Here is a 17,096-nt window from a genome sequence, read left to right as displayed (position 1 = left end):
AAAAAAAAAAAGATAATACTACATATATAATGAATCCTTCTTGAGATCCGTATGACAAAAACTTCATGCATCAAACTACTCTTTTACAATAACACCTAATTATAATATCATTGTCAAAGTCCTAATGCTTAAGATGCCCAAAAGGCTAACCTATTTCCCTAAAGCTTTTCCATTATACTCTATTAAAGAAAAATAATAATAATTTTATTTATTTAAATCAAACTGAATTATTTTATAAAAAAATCATACAAAAGGGATTAATAATTCTAAATAAATAAATAAATATATATATATATATATATATATATATATATATAGATTTTAAATTTACGCCATTCATTTCCTAAATTTATCCATATTTTTTAAATTTAGAATTTTAATAAAAAAAATTAAAATACAAAAGAAAGATAATAAAAATTTATAAAATTTAAGGAACGTTAATAAAAAATTTTTAAAAAAAAATCATTTTTTTAAATAGCTAATTATAAGAGAAAGATAAAACAAATTTTAAAAATAGAAATCAAAATTTTAAAATTAAATAATTAAATAATAATAAATAAATAAATTACTTTGATGTTGTTTTGATTAAACACCAGTGTTTATTTTTATTAAAATATCATTACCTTGGGATAATCTCTTACAACCAGCACCATTATAATTCTGATCATTGAACAACAATACCATATATTTGAAACTAGTATTATATTCTTCAAATAACATCATTAAAGTGGTGTTAATTCTTGAAAATCAGTACTACCGTTTTGTTATTCAATAGTACATTATGGATTCGTTGTTCTTCGCATAACAACACTAAAGCTAGTGAAAAAAGATTTAAAAAAAAATAAGCAAAACGTTCGTTTAACTTTATAGTTTACTTTATTTTGTATTTTTTATTTTACTAATTTTTATTAAAATATAATGTTTAAAAAATATGGATAATTTAGAAGATGATCATATTATTAATGACGTTTTTTTTTAAAAATGAGTTTTTTTGTGACTTTTGATTTATTTTTTTTTGTTAGATTTGATTCGGTTTAAATAAAGAAAATTCATTTTTTTTTTAATTTAAGGTTGAAAGGAGATGGATATAATAAAAAATAATAAGAGCCTCCATTGGGAAATATTAAACTTTAATGCATCCTTTGGAAATTACATAACTTTGAGTATGTCCTTTGATAAATTGAGTCACCACAAGTCGTGTAGTGTTGATTGGTGTGTCACAGTAGCCGTTGATGCAGTTGATCGTTAAAATGCAACAATACAAACTGTGCAAAAGTGAAAGGGTCTCTTATAATTTTTATCCTAATTAGTAATCCAAAAATAGTAGTAAAAAATAGAATCCGTCGTCCAACAATCTCACATGATCAATCTCACGACCATCTATAAACGACCATCTATAAAGAAATAAATCGAACTCCACACTAACCAACTCAATCTTGCCAAGGGACAATTAATAATCCAAAAATGCACCTTTAATAAGGTGATTAATTGTGCTTATCCATTTGAAGAAATATAGGTAAAGGAAATTGTTTTTTATTTTTTATTTCTAATAAAATTGAAAGATAATAAAAAATAAGATCATAAAAACAAATGAAATTTTCTTGCATAATACACTTAAAAATAGTTGAAACAGATGAACTTGGACGATAATTATTAACACACAATCTGCTTTAGCTATGTAAAACCTCATCTATAAAGTTGGAAGCTTCATCAACCCTTATGTGGATGAAAAGGAATCATAGGTTCATAGTTTGATGTTTTATGCATCATGGAAGGAGAAAAATTGTTCGATCCACATGACAAAAGTTTGTGTTTACACTTCATACCCACATTATAACATGCTATTTCTGAATCGTCTCACTTTTACATCAAGAGATCAAATTGTATTTTTTTTTTCAAAACTTTTCGAGGTCAGTTAATTTCTCTATGGACGTTTACATAATATAACTAAAATTACTGCTAACATACTAATCATCAAAGTTATCAATTTTGATCGGAATAATAGGATCTGCAACTTCGAAGTGCCCAACTAAACGAGCAAAGAATACCATCTCTTGTTCCAGTGTGAATTTGATGTTCTCGGCCTGTGGAAAAATAAATGCATCAGCAACTCAAAGCCTGAAAGTGATATCAAAGTCTACATGGATCACCTTTCTGAACCCATGCTGTTCTCCTTCGTATTCAACTAAAGCAACAGGCAAGCCCTTGTCCTTGAGAGCCTTGTGTATCGTACGAGCCTGATCAGGTGGCACAACCTGCATACAAAATCAGAAGTCAGGATTTGAGGGGCCATGGATTTGTCAAATAATCAGAATTGCTAATAAAAGTGGAAGTTTAAATTAATGCCTTATCATCTAAGCCTTGGAACAAAATCACTGGGCAGTTAAACTTATCGACATGGTTAATGGGAGACCGTTCCAGATAAGCCTTCTCATCTCCTGTAAATAGCAGAATAGAGAATAAACCATGCGTGTATTTGTCCATTGCAATCAAAATGTGTTCAACAATCTAATTCAACAAAATGTACTCACCAACAAGATTATCAACGTAGTGGGATTCAAACTTGTGAGTTTCTGCCCTCAAAAGAGACAAATCGGCTACCTTCAAAGTGACAGCAAAAAAGTGAATATTGGTTGACGTGAAATATAACACAAAAATTGTGAATAATTAGCTCATGTCAGAAAAGATTAAAATAACATATTGTTTTTTTCATAAAATAGGAACACTATATACTAGCAAGAACATACATGAATCCGCTAATTAAAAAAAAAAAATCACAAGGCAACTTGTAGCATGAACATCTGTAGTTTAGGGAGTATGGAGACGTGTAGAAAGAATTTTGCTGGGGAATCAATAAGCGAGCAGTGTTTGGTCAATCAAATAATCAACAACAATAACCACTATATCAAGTTTTTCTTCTATTAGGATCTACATACAATTGAAAGTTCTCAGTATTATAATGCTTCCCCTTAAAGTTTGAAACATAAGAAGAAACTAGAATGGTCCACTAGTTAGGAATTTAGTTATAAAAATATGCTTGCTCAAGATATCACCAGTCAAGTGTCATACTAATACATGTAATTCTTTGATTCTGCAACAGCAATCTCAGTAAACATTGATGCTCATAATTGATGATACAAGCACATACCCCTTTTGCTCAAAGCTTGCAGGTCGAGATTTGGGCAAAGAGGTCATGGTCAGTGGAAATTAGTTCTTTACGACAAAAGAAATGGAACAAATAAAAAAATGGGGCCATGCTTTAAAATCTGAAGAAAAAAAATAATAGCTCCTGCCAAGAATATAGGAATAAATAAGTGGAAGAAAAACAATATGGTTAAACTTAAGAAGATTACCTGTGACGCCTCCGATCAAAGTAAAACTAAATAGAATAGAGCCTTACCCCATACAGAGAAGCACCAGCTTTAAACGTCTCTTTAAAAACAAGAGAAGCTAATGTGGTGTATCCACCAGCTGATCCTCCAGTTACACAAAGTCGTTCTCCATCAACCTTCCCGCTTTCTACCTTGAAAAGAAAGATATTCATTTCCTTAATTATAAATCAAGTGGTTATGTTTAATTAATATAGGAAAGAGCAACCAATGACATACTAGAAACTTAGCACAGCTGCAACAATCATTGACATCAACAATACCCCACTGTCCTAGAAGTCTTTCTCGGTATGCTCTCCCATAACCTAGAAAGCCATTTAGTTTAATCAATAAAATGAAAATTCTTTACCAACTTGGATTCTATAACCACAAGTTGTTAAAATAATGAACACCACGAAATTTTAGGTGGCAATTTTGAAGGGATAAAATCCATTATAACGGGCTACTAAAATCAAACTGCCATAGCAGTAAGCACCCATTAATATATGGTACTAGAAAATAATAGAGTTAAGTAAAAGGTTCAGAAGAAGTTCAGCACAATAACAGGAAAAAAAACCAGAGAGTTTAGATATACAACCAGTACTTCCTCCGTAGTTGACATCGACAAAAGCCCAGCCTCGACTGGTCCAATACTGGATTTTAAGATCCAGTCCAGAACTTGTTTCACTTGTGGGCCCTCCTGCAAGATTGTTAAGAGACCAAATGTTGCAATTTTTTATCAAAATAGACACTCAGATTAGATCTTCACAGATAAATTTCAGCACTAAATTTAAGAAAACAAAAGTCTTTTTGTCAATTTAGGATATTCTACAAGAATTGCACTTTGACACTTGGCCTACTTGTTTAAATGATGATGTGCGTATTGCAATACAAAGTGAACACATCAATAAGCTCACATCAGGATCTTAGGCCTATGGATTCCCTATCTTACATTTAAGAAGCAACAAGCACAAGATTATGATATCCAAATGGTACATAATCCAGAAAATTCATCACTGAGATAAAGTATGACCTCATTGAATGAAATGAATTTAACATATCAAGTATAAACTCAATCAAATGAATTTGGCGTAGCTGAGCCATTAACCATGTGAAAGATTTGTAACATTAAATCAAATGAATTTGATACTCTTATCGTCATCGTCATCAACATCGCCAGATCAACCATGAACCATTGAACCATTTAGTGTGGGCTTCATGGACCATATTTATCCATTGTATATATGTTAAGCTGCATAATTAGTAATATTCAAAACTCTATAGTCATTTTCAATTATATTAACTCTTCTTTTGCTTATTTTACCTCAAACCTTCAGTTCTAGTTGATTCAACTTTCCTACCTATAATTCATTGATCATTTTTTAATACATCCATATCATCTTAACATCTTAAGATGTTTTCTCCCATTTTTATCATTTATTGGAGCTACTTGTAATTGCTCCTGAACAACAGCAACATTGTTTTTTTTTTTGAGTATCATCACAAATCTAAGTGTTCCCAAAGTCCGACTCACAACCTAAATCATCTCTAATTTATAGCAAGATGTAGCTAAACTATTACTTGAGCAATCATTAACATCTCATCATGCTTAGAATTAGATCTACTTTTATATAATTATCACAACCTCTTTGAAGGAGAGAATTGACCCATCAACTATATCCAAAGTGCTCAATCCCAAGTTACTCATTCAAACTTATAAAAAAATTCATTAGGCCACAAATCACCATGTGGAACTAAATTGGTCTATCACATATGACTCAAAATGTTTCTTCGTTTCAACAATCCATTTACATGTATAAAAAAATGCTGACATTAGGTACATTTTGTGTTTATTAGCTGTGACTAGCTCCTATTAAGGTCTCTGTTACAACTTATACATCTGCAGAAATCCAATGACAAACACATTGTAAAAAGAATGCAATTCCCAGCTCAACATGTAAGTGACAAGGGCAGCAAGTAAAATGTACAAAGATAAGGGGTAGCAGTTTCCAAGAATGTGTGTGAAAAGAAATAATTAAAAGACAAACCATGGCTTTGAAGCAATAATGGTGGTTTTTCATCTACGGATGCTTTGTAGGTGGGACTTGAAGGAGGGTAAAAGTATGCATAAGCATTCTGACCAGGATGCTCAGTTGGAAACTCAATAACTTCTGGAGAGCTGAAGTATGAATCATATTTTGTTGCATCTGGGGAGGAAGACCAAAGTACTGAAGATTTTGTTGCATTTGATTGGTTCACATCCAGGTTCACCTGATCAAGTAAAAGAACGTAGAGAGTAGCCAATTCTGGTGTAAGTGTGGTCACATATATGCTAACAAATTTAAATGACACATTGTCAAACCTTGACAATTGACAGTGGATGGGCTGCAGATGCCCCTTCAACATATAAACAAGAGCCACGACTAACCTATTAAAGCCAAATGTATCAAACTTTGATGCCTAAACAAATATGTTAAAACTTGGTACTTAGTAGTAACTAAATTAATTGTATATTATTTTGAGGGGTGCATATCATGTTGTAAATGCTTGCCTCATCAGGTAAGGAAATAGTATATTAATTCTAACAACAGCATAAGAGAACCATATAACTAATGGTAAAAAATTATAAACTTACTAAATTTCCAATATCAGTAAGGTGAATATCAAGCAATGAGAACCAATTTGTACCATAATCCAAGATTCCAAGGTATGAGCTCCCATTCTGTCTGCAAAGCCGAAAGTATTCTGATCATACTAAAAGAAAGACAAATACCCAAAGGTCCCAAAGCCAGTATAAAAGTAGAGTGTACTTTAATAAATGAATTTAGAAACCTGTAAGTGCAGATAATTTTGCTACTCTCCCCATCTTTCCAAACAAAATCATATGAACTGATGCCAAATACCCAGAGTGGCTTGGTAAATTCAGCATCCAAAGAATAAATAGCTATCACTTCATTTTTCTTTTCATCCTGTGACACAAAGATGCAATGAACAGATAATCAATAACAAAAGAGAACATCAAATGGGAAAAAATGGGGTGAAAAATATATTATTCCACTGAACTAGCATGCTCAAATAATTTGCTAATGGGGTGATTTTTAAAACAATCTTACAAGGTCATCTGAAATTTAATCATAATTTAAAAAAAAAAACGAAAAAAAAGAGGCTATTCTTCCTTATCATCATACACCTTACACCCACCAAACATAATTTTGTCTTCAACTCAAAGTCTGAAAAGGTTGGTAAGGTGTTTTTCACTAGACATCTAAATCTTACAGAAGAACCATCTCTCATGTTATTACTCAAATTGTGTCCCCATCAAATGTTTTATTAAGGAAACCTCACATCAAATTTTTCATTGAGAAAAAAGAGGGCCATGAATGCTGCATGTCATCTCTTAATGGAACTGAAATTAGTTCTCCTATTCACACAATTCATTTCTTTAAACTCCAACAAAAGGGGGAAAAAAGAGATAAATCATAACTTCATGACATTTAACAGAACAACAAAGTTTCTAACTTGTCATATATTGAATTGCCCAACCAATTTGAAAGGGATCAACATGGTAAGAGAATGCTAAATTATTTATCATTTTTAGAAAAAAAAAAAAAAGAACCTAGTTTTAAATTTTTTAAAATTGACTTATTTACAAAATTGCTATTTAATACCCCAACCTAATCCTCATCCCCAATCCATATTTTATCTTCTTCCTCATGAGAAGCGCTATCACCCTCCCTTTTCTTCCTCATGACAAATCCCAAACCTTTTCAAACTTTCCTCCTGTGTTGGCACTCAATGCCTACTCGTCCATACACCTATTCTGTGGTAAAACACTCATATGAACAAGGACTTAGATCGTACAACCTCACCCTGAAAACTCAAAACTCCCCTAACCAGTGCATCTATGAGGATGCACCAAATTGACAAAGGAAAAAAGAGGAGGATTCAATTATGACAACTCAACAATAGAGATGAAATTGGATCACCCAAGAATGTGAGGGAAGAGAATTCCTGAGGGAAGAAGGAGCAATGTTGTAGGATCTCGTGCATTATAGCTGAAGATGATGGCCGTATATGGCAATCGAGCATGGCAATGGCAATCATATACAATCACCTCGAGCATTATTGCTATAGCGAAGACGACAAACATGGAGTAGGCATGTGGAATAGGCAGAAAGCTCGGAGGGTTTGAGAGTTTGTCGCGAAGAAGAAACGGAGAGTGTGTGAGGAAGAAGATAGAACAAGGGTCGGGAAAGAGGATTAGATTAGGAAATTAAATAGAAATTCATAAATGAGCCATCAAAAAATTAAATTTTCAACTAGGTCCCTAATTTTTTTTCAAAAATAATAAATAATATAACACTAAAATTATACATAAGCAAACCAATAAAATTTAAAGGATACTTTTGGCGTTAGCTTTCCTATATACATTCAATTGTATACTTCAATGTACATTATTTTGCCAAGACGGTGTGCTACTAAGACTCCAAAACGTAAAGCTAGAGCCAACTTTACCCATTTGTATAAGTTCCAGAAACCGCTTCCCCGATCAGTAACGAAGAACAACTCCCCTGCAGAGTTACACAAAAAAAATAGCAAATATAAACAATACGGAGACAAGGATAAATTCCTATGTTTCATTACATACAGAAAAAATACCTTTGGGTGACCATTTGGGTTCAGTTGGAGATTCAACTATTGAAGGATCGCCACCAGCAACACATATCCGGTTGGACAGATGTCTGTGAGTTGAAGAGCCACACTAAATTATATGGATAATTTAAGTAGATCTTAAAAAATAAACAGAGTTTAAAGCTACATATCAACAAGAAAAGGAGAAGAGAATCCTACCTCCATCTTGATATAACAAAGGTTAAACTCTAGAGGTCTGCCTTAAATTAGCAAAGTATAGAAACGAAATGAGAAAATCTTGTTTTAAGAAACTAGAAATATTTCATAACAATCTAAGTATGCACTGTAAAGTCTGTTATTCTCATACCACTTTGAAATAACATATTATGGAAAACTCTAAAGATGAATCAGATTCACAATAGTTAATAAAAAACTTTAGGAGCATAACTATTTGCTGTAACAAAAGTCTGCCAAGAATGGATATAGTTTTATGTTAATCATGAAAAAAAAAATGTATCCAAAGAAAAATACTGGATGAAGCAAGTTAAGTCTGTCCAAGAATTTCCATGTAAATAAGAAAATGATGATATGAATTGTACTGTATAATAATTGATAACATAATTGAATAATGCAAGTATGAAGCAACTCTGGTTCAGCATGTACAATGTTTATTAGTAGATGTCCAAGAGCAATACCAGAATAAATAAACTGATGCAGACCAATTATCATGCAATATCAGAGTGCATCATTCTCTAGGATAACTAATTGATGACCACAAAGACATGTGATATAGAGTACAGACATTTTCAGATGTTTTCTCATAATTTGTTCTTTTTATATATTTTTTGTTTTTTGCTATTGTAATTAATGTATGAATCAATTGGTGAGGTTATCCATACACAACACATACAATCTTTGCCCAACTATATAAAATTGGCTACATGAATCTTATCTCATCATTGAACGCTATGCAATGCTATAATTGGCAAGAGTATCACGAAAATCTCCATATTTTTTTTCATATTTTATTACCTTTATTTTGGGCATAAAGTCTATATAAGTGAACTCAGGTTGTGAAGTGAGATATTAATGAAATTATTTTCTTAGATCTCTTATTCTCTCTTCTTTTCCATCTATTCTCCACCGCTCACTGATCTTCTCTTTGTTTTTTTATACTCTTATTTTATTTCTCTTCTAGAAGGGGAGCCTTGGAGCAACAGTAAAGTTGTTGCTTTGTGACCAAAAAGTCACGGGTTCGAATCCTAGAAACAACCTCTTGCAAAAAGCAAGGTAAGGCTGTGTACAAGGGATCATTCCCCGGGACCCCGCATAGTGGGAGTTTCGTGCACCGGACTACCCTTTTTAATTCTATTTCTCTTCTCTTTTTCGCCCTGCATCAACGTGCCCATCCAGCATGATAGAAAGATACCTGCAGGGCAACTCTTTCCTTCTTTAATGGAAATGCTAGTTCAGATGTAAAAAAGTTGCAAAGTCTTCGAAGCAACTAGAGTAAAAGTTATATGCCTAATACAATAACAACCAGCACAATACTCACCCATTCTCAGAGAAATACCCAACCCAAAGTTCAGCTTTGTCCCAAGGCATGTTAGGATGGCTCCACTCTATCCATGCCATTCTCTTTCCATTTGGATCTACCCGCGGAAAGGCATAGAAATCATTGCCAACGACCAGTTCCTTTGGTTCTTTTGTACATGATTCAGAAAACAAAAAAGTGCTTGAATTTTTGTCACTGTAAGTAAGTGTCGAGTGAAGAGAAATTAAAAATGTCTTACCATCAATATTTATCGCATTCAGATCTATAGAAGCAATTATAGTACTGGGGTTGTTTAAGCTACCTTTTCGGTGATCTGTGAAGAAAACATGTACCAATAGAAGATAAACAGTTGATTTATAAAATGAAATTTTGACTTCCAATGTGTCCAGCAAATAGGGTTTCTAGACTAGATTGTAACAGACCTTCCATGACAGTAAGATAGCGATTGAAGTGAGGATCATAACTTCCATCAGCAAAACAGACTAAAGTCCCACCATAGTCGGGGGTAATTGGAATTGGTGCAGAACCTGCTAGAAGTGAACAGAAATATCTTGTACTATTTATTAGACTATTAAAATAAATAAGAAATAGAGTAGTATTAGTGCACCAAATAAGTAGGAAACCTTTTTCTGCTTGATGTGCTTTATATACATAAAAAGGTAATGGTTTTACACAAATCATGGTAGCTCTAATGACAATTTCCCAGTTTGTTCTATGCAGTGTTTTGTATCCTTTTATGGAGCAAGTAAGCCAAAACACTGACATAATCACTTTTCAAGTTCATGTTCTTAGTTTTTCATCCATGAAAATGCCTCCCATCAAAAGCCTTTAAACCAAAAGCAGAGAAACATCTAAAAGAACCAATAAGGCAAAAAAGAGGAGTAATAGTCATACTTCCAATAGTTAATTTGTATAACCGTTGATCCTTGTAGTTTGAAAAAATAACTGTATCGTCCAGTACAGCAAAATCGCCGCCGCCATACTCTTGGGCCAATGTCCTTGATGCAAACTCTGGAGGTATGATATCCATTGGTTTTTCTTCTATACTTGCTGATTCCTTAACAAGCACAGCTCGCCTGAATGCATAATGCAGTTAGTAGTTCCAATGACAAACATGTGAGAAATTGCAATGTTAACTTGAGTTTTCTAGATATCATATCTTTTATAAGAAAAAATGACGCAAAGAGAGGCATCCAATCGGTGGGATGATTTTGAATTTAGATTGTCCTCAACTTGGAAACTGAAAGTTGGTACTCGACAATTGCAACTTAAATTAAAAAAATTACACAATAATGAGTGGCATTTACTCATCCAATCAAATAGGTACAGAAGGTAAACAGACCCTGAAAAGAAATTAATAATATGATACCATCAACTATTCATACACAAAGCAAGCTAATTAAGAAAAAGTAGTTGGGATGAGAAAATGAAGACATAAAGACAATTTATGTGTATAGGGCATTGTTATGATTTGTAACTTAATACCAGTCCCATTTGTTGGCAGTTTTGGAGCCACAAGCGCCAAGTTATTCTTGTTGAACAAAGCTACATCATGCCAATATCAGTGCAAAATCCTACCATCACCTAATTTCTTGATTTGATAATGAACTAGCCCGTCCCTACCTCCTTGAGTCTAACAAACAAGTGCTGCAAAAGCTTAGCATTCAATTAGGCAAGGCTTCTTCTAGCACACTAAAGCCAGTTCTTGGCTCCTTAATAGCCTTGAAGAATGTTTGAAAATCACATCTAGGTTGTGGAACTATACTAATGTATGTTGCCAATTCTGCAGCTATTCCAAACAAACCATACACAGGAAATGAACACTTTGTTACAAAGTGGGGAACCATCATAAATCCAAATGCCACTTTCTTAAACCACTTGTAGAAAGAGCAGTCAGTATTTAGTGATTAACAGTAAATGTGAGGTCAAGTAGCAAGAATTTATAGCAAAACAAATTTTTTCTCACCGTTCAAGTTCTAGTGTGTTGGCTTATCTAGGCATTATTGCGCGGCCACACTACAAGTCACTTAGTTGACTAATGAATCTTCAATTATATCCATACGGCATCAACAGGGTTTAGAATAAAAATTAAGATCGTAGGCTAAAGAAAACTAGAAATGCTTCACATGATCTCGAATTATAACCAAATGATAGCAAATCGAAAGGTAAACCCTCCTCCACTGACCCTCCTTCGTCGGGTCGAGTCTCGATCCAAACAAGCCGGCCGTCTCCGGCGACGGCCAGGCCTCCGAGCTTCTTGCCAGAACTGGAGACGACGTCGGCGGTAATCGGGGACTTCCAAGAGCCATAAGGCGAAGTAACCTTCTCGGCGGCGTCGGGAAGGTACGAAGTCGAGGTCGACGCAGCGGCCATGGCAGTGAAAGGTCGAAAGCGCCGGATCAGGTGTTGCCTCGTGCGTGCGGGTCCGAACGGGAAGCGAAGATGGGCAGAGGAGGCGAGCAACAGCGCAGAGTACCGAGTGGCCCAGAGAGCCGTCGAAACGGGCGCTGCCATGCGATGACTAGGGATATAAAATTGGAGCCCGTTCAAAACCAGAGCGGCTCGGAGTCGTTACGAGTCGCGTAGTGGGTTGGTTTGTGAGTTTCGTAGTAGACGATGATAAAATAATGGATAAGATTGCAACACTACTAAAAAAAACATGAAATAAAGTGAAAACAGATATTTTTTCTTTCATTTAAATTATTAAATTTCGTTTTTATGTTCCTCATATATAAATAAAGCCATGCTGGATTCAATAATGGATAAGATTGCAACACTACCACAGGAATATTGAACACTAACCGATCCCAAAATTATTGATTGCAACATCTATTAACTTCCAGTACGACCGGTAAGCTTCAAGTTACATGTATTTTAACGTGTGTCGATGGGAGAAAAGTTTTTATCACCAGAAACTCAAAAATGTCCTCGATGTTTGGGTAACCCGTTTATCCATCACTAAAATGCCAGAATTACAGATGAACGTCAAAAGTTTAGGAAAAAGAAATTGATCTGGAATTTTTTTTTTTTCCTCTTCATGGACCAAGGTATCCGAAAATTTGACTTCTCCCCGATTGTATACTTGCCTGCTGAAAAGTGTATCATCAGATTAAGAAAAAAAATTATACCCTCTGACAAGTAAATAATCGTGTACCTCAAATTTTCTAAACTTTGATCAAAACATTTGAAGCAAATATAGGAAATGTACTAAGATATTCGTCCACAGAATTCAGAGCAGACTTTTCAGACAATTTTATCCTGCAAATAGGGAAATGGAATACCCTCAGCTAATTTAATTACAAAGAGAAGACTTTCTTCAAAGAATTCAATTAGAATAAAAGTATGCTTCTACACCTAAGAATCTAACATTTGGATCACCTCAGTTGAAGCATCCGACTTGGCAGAGGTCTGGAACATTCTGGAGTAAGCCTTCCGTTCCTGATCTCGCCTATCAGCAATCTGCAGGCAAATAAGTAATTAAAAGGAAAAGAGTTTACCAATGGCTCATAAAATAGACATTAAATACCTTCTTTTTTGCAGCTGCAAGCTCCTTCTTTATGCCCCCTTGAAAAGTGCCAGACAATCAAATCAATAACCACCATGTAGCACAGATTTTATATATTTATTTATTTATTTTGTACAAGTTGATGAAATTGTAATAAAAAAGATAAGTACCATCAGTGGGCTCCAACTCTAAGGCTTTTCTGAAGCTCTCAACAGCAGCATCCACATCGTTAAGTGCTGTGTGCGCCTTGTAGAATTTTAAAGGAATAGTTTGTTTAGTACTAAATTTGTCAAGTTTGTAAAGAAGTAAATGGTTAAAATGAAGCAAATGAATGTCCAAACAAGTAACTTGCATTACGTAAACTCATGCAAATAAAATGCCCTTAAATGCTGGTAAAATACAAATGATAAGTATTCCTATATGTAAAGCGTGCACAAAACAGACCCCCGAAATAACAAGACGAAATAACAAGAGTATAAATATAGAACAGCATATTTTATAGGAATACATACTGCATGATCAACACATGTTTTTGTATAAATCTAAATATCGACACAAATAAAAGACAATCTAAGGTTACAGTCTGATAGTTCATATCTCAAGCAAGTGCATGTTCCATATCCAAACTAGAAGGGCAAAAAAGGAAGCTAGAATACATCTAAGATCCAGGTCAACTTATCATGCCCTCTCTAGTACAGATTGTTCAAAAGCAGTAACAAACAAAACACTGCAGATTAAATCATTATTACGTCAATTAATGCAAGATCAGGTAGTTACAATCTCGAAAATTCCAAGCAGACAAACAATATTGAGAATTATAGGTCATTAAGATCTACAGTTATATATATATATATATATATATATATATATATATATCATCCCCAAGGTTTGGCCAGTTTAGAAATAGACAAGATAATTATAATACAGTTTGGAGATAATTGCATAATAAATATGAATCATCAGAAAGACAAGAATAACCTGCCCTTGCCGGAAATAAGCTTTTGCATTATTCTCTCTCTCCCGTATTGCAAAGTCGGCATCTAATAGAGCACCTTTCAAATCTCCTAACTTTAACTTGCAAGCCTAAGAAAAATGACAAAAGAAAAAGAAAGTGACCACAAGCATAGGACAATTCATAACTCTGACTGTTTGAAACTGAGAACAGATAAATGAAACTTATTCAGCCATTGAGCTCTAACGTCGACCATTTTTTGAACTACCTAACTCAGCAACAATATCTTGAACATTATAATACTAAGATAATGCATCAAAAGTAAGCTAATCATCAATAAACTTAGTAAAGGTAATTTACTGCAAGTATATGTACTGTATCCCAGACTGAATATATCAAGCAGAATAAACAACTGTTAGATGCAAAATATTGGCATCTTTCAGATCCTCCCAATAATGCAAACTGTGCAGAAATCTTTTCATAACAACTTGAATTATTGAAGTATGAAAACTGAAAACGAAATTTTTTTCTTGCTTATCAAATTCCCTTTCTGATGAAAAATCAAAAGGCCAGTGGCTGTTGACATTTCTTTGGTTAGTGGACTTTTTTATATGCCCATATGCGATGCTACAATACTAACAATATACTATAATGTATTTATCTTATTTGATGATATATAAGTAATATATAAAATTTGATTTTTGTTTTATATTTTGTTATTATAAATAGCATTTTGATAGATGAGACACGTGAAAGAGTAAATGCTAAGCTAGAATCTTGGAGGGAAACACTAGAAGGGAAAGGTTTTAAGCTTAGTAGATTAAAGACAGAATATATGGAATTTAAGTTTAACAATATTAGAAGTAATGAAACAATTGTTAAGATAGGAGAGGACGAGTTGCCCGGAACCGAGAGATTTAAATATTTAGGATCACTTTTACAAAATGATGGAGGGATTGAGAGAGATGTCTTACATAGAATACAAGCAGGATGGGTGAAATGGAGGGGAGCGTCGGGTGTTTTATATGACCGTAAAGTACCTCTTAAACTTAAAGGTAAGTTCTATAAAACCGCAGTTAAACCTGCTATGTTATATGGAGCTGAATGTTGGGCTATGACTCGAGCACATGAGCATAAGATGAGAGTTGCAGAGATGAGGATGTTAAGGTGGATGTGTGGACATACGAAGATAGACAAAATAAGGAATGAGAGCATAGAGAGAAAATCGAAGTTCCGAGAGATACGTTTAAGATGGTACGGACATGTACCGGACATGTACTTAGACGACCAATAAATGCTCTAGTTAGGCGATGTGAAACTATGATAAACATGCATATCAAACGAGGAAGAGGATGACCAAAAAAGACTTGGTTAGCAACAATAAAACAAGATAAAATTTATTTAAATATAGATGATGATATAATAGGAGATAGAGCTCAATGGCGTAAACGGATTCATACAGCCGACCCCACCTAATGGGAAAAGGCTTGGTTGTTGTTGTAGTATTATAAATAGCATTAAATAAGATACAAAGTCGGTCCAAACCATATGCAATTTTTTCATTTTCAAATAAAAATCTAGGACAATGGCAATACTTTTGGATTATCAAACAAGATTGCAATTTCCATCTATTTTAAAATTGCTATGTTGTCATAACCAAGGTCTGAAATTCGTTCCAAGTTAAGATTTTGCTACCCCACCTGAAGAAGATAAATTGGTGTTGCACCAACCCCAATACAGTGATGAGCAATGAGGATGGGACAAAGGTCAAAAGAGAAAAAAGATAGAAGAGGCTATTACCTTATAGTGGTTGTAGTCGCAAACCCTAGACTAGACTTCAACATGGTCAACTCATGGGAGTATCCCACCTTGTCACCATCCATGTGAAGCCCGTGAATCCTTGCGTGAAGGATTTGATGTCACTGCGATAGTGTCAACATTGCAAAAGCCTTGCTCAAACTCTCCGGCATTGTTGCAATTGTTGTTGGTGCATAAAAGCCTCGTGAGAACTGTCTAAAGTCGTTGCAATGTTCACAGACGTCACAAGCATGGTAGAAATCGACCTTGTTGTGATGTTCACACAAATTCCTAAACATGGAGTACATTTGGTTGATTCGAACAAGTTCCACATGCTAGTTGGTACATTCAATCCATGGTCATAGCAAAGAAGTTTTTAAAGATTTTCATTTTATAATTTTCAATTTCTTAGAGAATAAATTTTTGATGAACCAAATGTGGCTTAATAGTAGCTACAAGTATTTATTTCAAAGAAAATAACTAAGTGATAGAACCTAAAATGAAATAAACTTAGAAGTAATTGAAGAAGAATAGAAGATGATCGGTGGTTCTACCTCCGCCAATTGATGAGAAAGCAACAAATTAAAATATTTGCCCAAAAGGCAAAAGAAAATGAAAGTGAACTTATGTAGGATCTCAGAGGATGAGATCAAAATTTTCCTTAGATCTCTAATGAAGAAACATAGAATGACCATTTAGTAACAAATCTATACATAAAGAATTGATTCGCAAAACAAATATTTTCCAGAATGTATCCGTTATCCTCCACAATGCATTACTAAGATAGCATGAAAGATAAAAAAAAAAAAACTTTAAAATAAAGGCATCCAGCAGATCTTGCAAACATAGTTATTAAAGGCGCTCACCTAGCTGCACCTAAACACAGCCAAGCGAGCCTCTTGTATCTGTGGGCCTTGTGAGAGGCGACAGATGTGTTTGAGGCGTGATTTTTCTTGCCTCGTTGAAGCGAGACGCACAAATGCAAATCATGTAAAAAAAACTTTTTAAAGTCCAGTTCATACCTTTAATTACCCTTTATTTAATTACGTAGCATGTATGCGACACTTATTTCTCTGCTTGTGAATGAAACTGTAGTATTTTTGAACATGTAAGTATAAATATTTAAGGAAATACTAAATAAATTTATTATAAAAAATAAAATTAAAATAGTTTTTTATTTTGTGTGAAGCTTTATTCCAAAAGAATAAATAGGTTGAAGAAAAAAAGACCAAGTGATTTAGTTTTATTAAGTATAATAGGGCTTTGAGGTGTCGATATGATATGCAT

The 17,096-nt window shown here is 33.8% G+C and overlaps 2 protein-coding genes across 9 annotated transcripts in view; both read right to left on the bottom strand.

Moving 5' to 3' along the window:
* The window catches only part of LOC121998447 (peptidyl-prolyl cis-trans isomerase CYP40-like), a 46,145-nt gene that overhangs the window by 23,019 nt on the left and 6,030 nt on the right, over positions 1-17,096 (bottom strand). For 2 of the 7 annotated variants that reach the window (XM_042553382.1, XM_042553386.1), the window contains exons 5-8: positions 14,039-14,143; positions 13,231-13,306; positions 13,082-13,119; positions 12,923-13,014 (exon numbers count right to left, since the gene is read on the bottom strand). In XM_042553382.1, coding sequence (XP_042409316.1) covers positions 12,923-13,014; positions 13,082-13,119; positions 13,231-13,306; positions 14,039-14,143 — 311 coding nt within the window. Of the gene's footprint in view, positions 1-12,345; positions 12,645-12,709; positions 12,814-12,922; positions 13,015-13,081; positions 13,120-13,230; positions 13,307-14,038; positions 14,144-17,096 lie in introns of those variants that run through there. The other 5 variants (XR_006116500.1, XR_006116499.1, XM_042553384.1 and 2 more) reach the window with 5 other exon arrangements.
* Positions 1,772-12,172, bottom strand: LOC121998444. 2 transcript variants are annotated; one of them, XM_042553378.1, is made up of 18 exons: positions 11,741-12,172; positions 10,450-10,631; positions 9,978-10,085; positions 9,794-9,868; positions 9,556-9,703; positions 8,028-8,110; positions 7,884-7,939; positions 6,201-6,337; positions 6,004-6,094; positions 5,731-5,796; positions 5,417-5,639; positions 3,967-4,068; positions 3,609-3,694; positions 3,401-3,523; positions 2,532-2,601; positions 2,347-2,438; positions 2,151-2,255; positions 1,772-2,084 (listed from the first exon to the last, which is right to left on the bottom strand). In XM_042553378.1, exons 1-18 carry the CDS (start codon positions 12,067-12,069, stop codon positions 1,968-1,970), a joined length of 2,193 nt encoding a protein of 730 aa, XP_042409312.1. In that variant the 5' UTR covers positions 12,070-12,172; the 3' UTR covers positions 1,772-1,967. The 2 variants fall into 2 exon arrangements, with proteins under 2 accessions (XP_042409312.1, XP_042409313.1); XM_042553379.1 differs by having other exon boundaries at positions 9,978-10,082; positions 11,741-12,171.

This window comes from Zingiber officinale, chromosome 6A, assembly GCF_018446385.1.
Source record: "Zingiber officinale cultivar Zhangliang chromosome 6A, Zo_v1.1, whole genome shotgun sequence".
NCBI classification, from domain to species: Eukaryota; Viridiplantae; Streptophyta; class Magnoliopsida; order Zingiberales; family Zingiberaceae; genus Zingiber; species Zingiber officinale.
Note: the sequence above shows the minus strand (reverse complement) of the source record. Positions and strands in the feature narration are given on the sequence as shown.

Bases quoted from the DNA above. Each gene is read 5' to 3' on its own strand.
- LOC121998444 (XM_042553378.1), bottom strand. From the start codon at position 12,069: ATGGCAGCGCCCGTTTCGACGGCTCTCTGGGCCACTCGGTACTCTGCG. The intron at 6,338-7,883 runs GTAAAGTTGGCT...TTTGTGTCACAG, and splicing joins TCTGGAACTTATACAAATGG to GATGAAAAGAAAAATGAAGT. The intron at 2,439-2,531 runs GTGAGTACATTT...TGCTATTTACAG, and splicing joins CTACGTTGATAATCTTGTTG to GAGATGAGAAGGCTTATCTG.